Here is an 8,133-nt window from a genome sequence, read left to right as displayed (position 1 = left end):
TGGATAGAAGGGCCTTTAAACATGCCCAAATTTAAGAGGTCCTTCTCTTTGAAGCTGGGGCAGTGTGTGCTTTGTGTTTTACAAAGTATAATTACAGAAATTACATCTCCATGTGTATATATTTAGCTCCTGATTAAGTATTTCAGAATTCTGTCATGTAATTGTATTTGTGATAAGCTCCTGAAACTTCTTTCTGTGGGACCATTTTTTTGTTTAAAACAACATCAGAGTCGATAAATCTTTCTCCAAATGTCAGATTGGTCAGCAGCTGAGGAGTAAATGGAAACTAATGACACTCATCAGCCTCATGACACAAATGATTTATTGGACACAATCATTTAACACTTTCATAAAGTCAATATAAGGGAAAGAAACTGGTTTCTTATTATGGTAAACTGTATTTGTACTGTCAGCCCATCGTGATTTATTATAAACCTGTGGCTAGAATTAGGATATTATAAATGGGGGAAAAACGGAAGGCTCATTAATTTTTTATACCTACAGGTAGAAGACATGCAGTGGGCTAATAGAGAGCATACTCATCCTGCATCCGTCTGTAGCCTGCCATGCAAGCCTGGGGAAAGGAAGAAAACAGTAAAAGGTGTCCCTTGCTGCTGGCATTGTGAACGGTGTGAAGGCTATAATTACCAGGTGGATGAACTGACCTGTGAACTTTGCCCTTTGGATCAAAGACCCAACATCAACCGCACAGGCTGCCAGCTCATCCCCATCATCAAGCTGGAATGGCATTCTCCCTGGGCGGTGGTGCCCGTGTTCATTGCGATCCTGGGAATCATTGCCACTACCTTTGTCATTGTGACCTTTGTCCGCTACAATGATACACCGATCGTGAGGGCGTCAGGGCGGGAGCTGAGCTATGTACTCTTAACTGGGATCTTCCTTTGTTACTCGATCACCTTTTTAATGATCGCAGCACCAGACACAGTCATCTGCTCCTTCCGACGGATCTTTCTGGGGCTAGGCATGTGTTTCAGTTATGCAGCCCTATTGACCAAAACAAACAGAATCCACCGGATATTCGAACAAGGGAAAAAGTCCGTCACAGCTCCAAAGTTTATCAGTCCAGCTTCCCAGCTGGTGATCACCTTCAGCCTCATTTCCTTGCAGCTTTTGGGAGTTTTCGTTTGGTTTGCTGTGGACCCTCCACATATCATCATTGACTATGGAGAACAGAGGACACTGGATCCAGAAAATGCCAGAGGGGTGCTCAAATGTGATATTTCTGACCTTTCGCTTATTTGTTCACTTGGATATAGTATTCTCTTGATGGTCACGTGTACTGTTTATGCCATTAAAACCAGAGGTGTCCCAGAGACCTTCAATGAAGCTAAACCCATTGGATTTACAATGTACACCACCTGCATCATTTGGTTAGCTTTCATTCCCATCTTTTTTGGTACAGCACAGTCAGCAGAAAAGGTAAGTGCTAAGACAATGAATTACCAAATATTTGCCTATTCTCGTCTTCCATGGCCATGCTTTCCTGCATTTCCTAGGCTCATTTGTATTCTCCCATGGTACTTTGGTCCGTGCTAGGCTTACTTAGAATTATACATATCTTTCAGGGTCACAGTGCTCTGAAAGTGCGTGGAGGTGAGCATGATTTCCATGAAGAATATTTAAATATGCTTTCTTCTTGGGAAGACTGGAGAATTGATGGATTAAACTTTCTGCATGCCTCTCCCCAGGCCTCTAACTCTAAATTAACTGTGCTCTTCCAAAGTAGCATTGGGTTGACTGGGAGAGATGGCAGAGTAAGAAGTAACTTCAGATCCACCAAGTCACTGATAAATCCTATGCATAAAGTCCACAAAAGTATCTCCTTTTGCATTTCTGAAGTCAGTGGGGAAGATTTGCATATACTGGGAGTGATGGTGATGATGCTAATTATTGTACTTCCTTTTCCTTTTCTTATTAAGAGAATGGGGTGAGAATACAGTGTGGAAAAAAATGAGATGAGTTCTCTTTATTCTTACTTTTCATTCTTCTTTCTTCCAATAGTCTACTATAGAACTCTGGAAAGATAAGAGAAGGGAAAGAAACAAGGAAAGGAAAGATGATAAAGCAGCTGGAATGTTCAACAGTGTGCACTCTCCCAAGAACTGAGATTCCTAATGCAACCTACCTAGAGAGGAGTAGGAACTAGTCTTTTTTCCCCACCCTTCTCCCAAAAATGCTAGAAAGAAAATCCACATTTGAAGAGGAATAATTATTCTGTTGGAATGACATAATTATATGTCCATGGGAAAGGAATGATAAAAAGGACTCTGAGATAAAAGATTTAGGTGTCTAGTTTGGAAGTAGAACAACATAAAAAAATCAAAGAATATCTCCCTGTGATAGTTACTTCTCTAGTTAATTGTTTCTTCAAATTAAACAGCTTTAAAATTGTTCTATCCTCTATTAAAAGTTGTAAAGAAATGGGAGAACATCCTGGGGCAATTATACTCCTTTAGCAACCTTTAAGGAGAGACTCTGCAGGACTCTTAAAGCCTCAGCTAATTCAGAAAGCTATAGCTTGATGGGAGGACTGAGAGCTCATTAGTATGAGTACTCATTCTTTGTGAGGTCTATGTTACCTTCAACAATATTCTTATAAGGAAAAAAAATGACTTCAGCAAACTTGCTGCTGAATAGGCCAAACAAACTATGGGTCTATGATCTATGGCTTGGGTGACCTTGTAGAAGGCCATGCATATATGTATGGTAGGAAAGCAAAGTACAACCATTCTGTCCTCTAAAACAAGAAATACTAAAAACTGTATATTTGATACATGCAGAGGAGAATATATTCTTTAACTTTCTGGGTTTGACTTAGGAGAGAAATGTGTGGGTCAGAACTGTATTCAACATATATTGTGCCCATGCATTTCCTCATATGACAATTTTCTAGTGACAGATTTGGCCAAATGTAACCTTTCAGAGTATCGGAAATTATCTGGGGCTTGGGTGAAGAACTGGAATCCCATCTTGGTATAGTCATCAGTCCTTGGGCAAATCACTTACCTTACTGGCTTTTAGTTCTTGTTTTCTCTCTTTCCATATTCTCCTCCCTCTCCCTCTCCCTCTCTTTCTCACTCTCCCTCTTCCTCTCCCCACCCCCTTATCTTTCTCTCTCCCTCCCCCTTCCTCCCTCACTGTTTTCTTCTCTGTCTCAGTCTCTCTCTTTCTAGTGGTTTCTCTCTGTCTCTCCATTGCTCTTGCTGAAATGAGTTCCTTTATCCTTTTTAACATTCTAGGTTTTATGAATGTATGGTTACTAATGACTTTAGAAGGGACTATGCTTTAGTGAAAATAGTAGTTTTGGAGTCAAAGGAACTGAGTTCAAATCTAGATTCTACCTGAAAGATAATAGTAACTTTAGTCTAATCCTTCAATCTCTGTGATCCTCAGTTTTCTCATTTATGAAAGTAAGAGTTTGTACTAGAACAGGAGTTCTTAATATTTTTGTGTGTCAAGAACCTCTTAGCATTCTGATAAGGCCTATGGACCCCTAACATAATTAGATTTTTAAATGTATAAAATATAAAAGAAAGGATTATAGAGGAAAACTAATAAATTGACATATACACACATATGTACGTATGTACCTGTATATTATATGTTAATATTAATTCTGACCTTTTGTTTATTTGTTCACTTGGATATTACCTTGATTATATATGCATATTATGTGCATAAAGACAGTTCTATACATTTACATTTTCAGTCATTTTAGTCATGTTTAACTCTTTATGACCCCATTTGGGGTTTTCTTGGCAAATTACTAGAATGGTTTACTATTTCCTTCTCCAGATATAGACACATATACACCTGTACATATTCAGGTGTATATATACACATATACATTTACATGCTATATAACATATAATAGAAATATATAAAATAACACATGTATGTACCCTATATAATATATATATGTATATATATATAACTTACGTATACAACACATATAATATATAAGAGCATATGTCTTACAAAACAAATCCATGGTTAAGAACTCCTGGACTAGATGGTTTCCGAGGTCTTTCCAACTCTAGATTAATGATTCCCTCATTCCTAAGGTCTCTTCCAGCTCTGAATCTATCATCCTATGACTTCAACTTAAGCAGTAAGTCACCTTTTTCTGTGCTGAAGAATAGCTCTCTGCTCATATAACTTTGCAACAAAAAAGGTCAATAATATTCACCTTACTTTCCTGTATTACAGAAAAATGAATATTTGAAAATAGCAAAATCTCCTGGATTTGAATATTTAATGTGAGTTTTTCTCCTATTTTTCTCTCCTCTTTTTGAAATTATAGGCTACTCTTAATCTTCATATAATGACTTCCAGGAGAAAAATAGGGAAATTAAAATGCTAATAAGATGGTTTTGTTATTCAGTTAATTCTTTATTCTTTTAGTGCCTCTTTTTTTTGGTAAATAACATGCATTTCTACAATAAGCTTCTTGGACTTTATCGTGGTAGTTCAAACATATTATGAAAGTGTTTTTATAACTAATAAAAAAAAACAATGGTCATTATTTGAGACAGAGATAGAAATAGGGACACAGAGAGAGACAGAGTTAGAGACCGAGAAACCAAGAAAGAGAGAGGGATAGGAAGAGAATATTGGTGGGTCAGAATGTGGTTAGGTTAGAGTTGCTTTTTCTTCCTTATCTAATACAGAACTTTTTCAGAAAACAACCATTATAAAACTTGTTAATTGAAACTGGGTTTTACACATGCAATTTGGTTGAATGAAGAAATGACTAAAGAGATGAATGAAAGATAGTATGTCTGGAACTTTGGTAGTAGATTATCAAGTCTTTAAATTATTTAGCTAGAATGAGGGTTTACACAGACTCAGACTACATGTACATCAAGGTGCCAAAGTTATAAAATAGGGTTCTTCTCCTCAGGTGCTTGATGCAATAAAATTAGATGTGATTCCAAGAACCTGCTTTTAAACTTGCCACCTAATCCTCCTCTCTGCCTAAGGCCCACTGTTATTCGAGGCAAGTATTTGGGATGCTTCAGGATGGCCCTGCTTTTTCTTTTGTTCCTTCAGATGGCTAAAATAAAGGGAAAAAGACAAGATATGATTTTTAAAAAGAACACTCCAAATGTGTTTTATTGATTTTGAATCATTTTGCTCATGCCTACAGGCAGTCTGAGGCTTTGGCAATTCTGTGGAATAGGTCAAAGAAGGGCTAAATGCATGATGTCTTGGGTTTTTTCCAGCCAGTTCCAATTTCAGGAAATGCAAGACTGTTTTTAATGAGGTTTTACAATAACAATATCCTTTATCATATCATGTTCTAACTGAGCCTGATACAGGTGGGAAGTTACTGGAGAAGGCTTTGATCACCAGACTTAAAAGGAGTTCTAGAACTGTTGTCTATTGCTGGTTCTAACACTTCCTTGCTATCTGACCTCAGAAAAATTCTGTCACTTCTCTAAGCTTCCTTTATCTCATTGAGAAAATGGTCTTCAGATGTTCTCTAAGATGCTTTCCAATTTTAACATGTTTGTTTGTTTCTTTTGTAATCTATCTGACTTATAGTGATTTGCAATGCTGGGGTTGACCAAAATGATGTGAATATTAATCAATTTAACAGCAGATTGAGAGGCTGCATATAAACTAATCTACATTCTGGTCCCTGGTGTGTTCCATGGAAGAATAAGAAACCCAGTGGCTGAAAGGTTAAGGGTGATCCCACAACTGGCAATAGTAGTGATGGTGTTAGTTTGGAGGTGGGCAAGGGAATAGGGAACAGATAAATTGTATACAGGAAGGGGGGAACAGGGAGAGAAAGAAAAAGAAAAAACAGAGATAAATAAGAGACACAGGCAAAGAGAAGCAGAGGTAGACAATGAAAAATACAGAGACAAAGAGACAGAAGCAAAGTATAAGACCGTCAAAGAGTGAGACACAGAATGAAAGAGAAGAGAAAGATAAAAAAAGACAGAGACAGTCACAGAAAGAGAAATATACAGACAGAGACAGTCAGAGATAGAGATAAAGATGGACAGATATGAAGAGAGACAGAGCAAGAAAGACATAGAGAAAAGGAGGTATAGACAGTATAGATGTTTTAAATTTCACCACAAGTATAAATAAAGATGATTTAATATAAACAAAACAGGTAACATACCTGGGAGTTTTAGAGGGTTTCATGGTCAATATGAATCAAAAGTGTGATACAAGGGGAAGGGATTGGACATGTGATTTAGGATAGGAAACTCCTAGATGGGGAAAGTCTCTTGATCAATGCAGATCCACACCATCCCTGTAATTTGTAGTCTTAGAGACCTGACAAAATATTTGGAAGTGAAATGATATGTGTTGCATCATAGAGGCATCCCCAAAGTGTGATATAGTAGCCAGAACAAATCTTCTGTAAGCACAAGCCTCATTGAGAGGGATAGTGTCCAGGACTAGGAAGATTTGCTCTTGTCAGAATCCATCTGAACCAGTGTTCAGTTATGGGCATCATGCCTCAGGAAGGACATCAGTGAACTGGAGATCATCCAGAAAAGGGCCGTTAGGAGAGTGAAGAGCTCAGATAGCATGTCTTATGAGGGTCAGCTGAAGAACTAGGATTGTTATTATGGAGATATGGTGAAGAGCAAGCTTTGGGTGGTGGGGACACACCAGGTGTCTCCAAGTATTTGAAAGGCTAAGAAGGATTACATTTGTTCTCGTTGGCCTTACAGGGTAAGTTATTTCCTATTTCACCCTCAAGTCAATAATATTTTAAAACAGCCTGGTACCCTTAAGGAGTTAGGAACAGAGAAATGTCTGGTAGAATGAATAATCCATCAATTCTCCAGGAGCAGCGAGTGGAAGTTACTAGAGAGACTTGGTGTAAACAACAATCACCCCAAATGGAATGACCCTCCTCAGGATGTTGTAGCTACTCCTTAAGCAGAAGCAGTCAAGCAAAGGCTGGATGATTCCTTATGGCATATGTTGTTGGGTAGTTTATTGTTATGCTATGAGGGTTTCCTATGTCTTTCTCATTCTGACATCCTGTGATTCTGCATGGACTGCGTCCTGTGACTTCTAATTTAGTAAAATTCATTTTCTCTCATTACAGATAGATTGTCTCAGAATACAGTTCTAATAAAGCAGTTCCAAAAGTATTTTGAACCATAGTAGTATCATTAAGTAACAGCTATCATTTACATAGAGCTTTGTAGTCACCAGATGCTTTGGATGTATTTTCTCATTTAATCCTTACAATGGCACTACTAGCTGGGCAGGATGGCAATATTATATGTATTTTACAAAAATAAGGACACTGGAGCCCAAGGTCATGTATTGAGTTACTTGCAGAGCCTAGACCTGGACCAGGTCACTTGTAGGCTCTCCATGAGGCTACCTTGAACAGCAATACTCCTTTGGAAAGGCTCAGTAATCATTTGCTGAATTAAATTAAATGAGGGTTTCATGTTTAAATATATTAGTGTGTTATATAGTATCTTCATATCTCACCCTTTTAGTGTGGCTTATAGAAGGAAACAAAACAAAAGAAATACCTTCTAATGATAGCTGGAATCCTCAATATGATAAAGTGGGGGACTTCTTCCTGAGGTAAAAGATAAAAATAGCTAATGTCATACAGTGCTTTAACTTTGCCAAGGGCTTTGTAGATAATATTTTATTTGATCTTCACAACAACTTTGTGAGATAGGTGCTATTATTATCCCAGTTTTATGGAAGAGGAAACTGAGCCTGAAACACCTGGGAAGTTACTGAAGAAGGATTTGAAACTTGGCCATCCAGAACCCCGAGTTCTACCTTACTCTAAGTCACCCAGCCTGACTCAGGATTACATTCAATGTTCTATGGCTTTGCATTTTAACCACCATCTAAGAAAAAAAAAACTTTAAAATTCTTGACGCCATGAAGGAACACTGCAGTGAAGGCTCAAGGGATACGGAATTCTATGTAAATGATAACTGGCTCACAAATTTTGAAGGAAGGTATGCCTTGCATAATGGTGAGGTGCCAAGTGAAGCTGGTAGTTCTTGTGAGATCCTCACTGGAGAAAGCAGAAAGAATTTTTGTTTTGAAATGAGCACTTGATCAGTAATGGCACAGAGACATTTCTATGTGTCTCAT

The 8,133-nt window shown here is 37.8% G+C and overlaps 1 protein-coding gene across 1 annotated transcript in view; it reads left to right on the top strand.

Annotated features, from left to right (window-relative positions):
* The first annotated feature begins 510 nt into the window (after positions 1–510).
* Positions 511–8,133, top strand: part of LOC138160559 (metabotropic glutamate receptor 8) — a 148,870-nt gene continuing 141,247 nt past the window's right edge. Inside the window, exon 1 of the mRNA XM_069087137.1 lies at positions 511–1,440. Within this exon, the coding sequence (XP_068943238.1) occupies positions 514–1,440 (927 nt within the window). The 5' untranslated portion in view covers positions 511–513. The remainder of the gene's footprint in view (positions 1,441–8,133) is intronic.

Source organism: Petaurus breviceps, unplaced genomic scaffold (assembly GCF_028583685.1).
Source record: "Petaurus breviceps papuanus isolate PSGF00001 unplaced genomic scaffold, PetGlider_PUasm1.0 181, whole genome shotgun sequence".
NCBI classification, from domain to species: Eukaryota; Metazoa; Chordata; class Mammalia; order Diprotodontia; family Petauridae; genus Petaurus; species Petaurus breviceps.
This window is presented reverse-complemented; position numbering and strand designations above follow the sequence as displayed.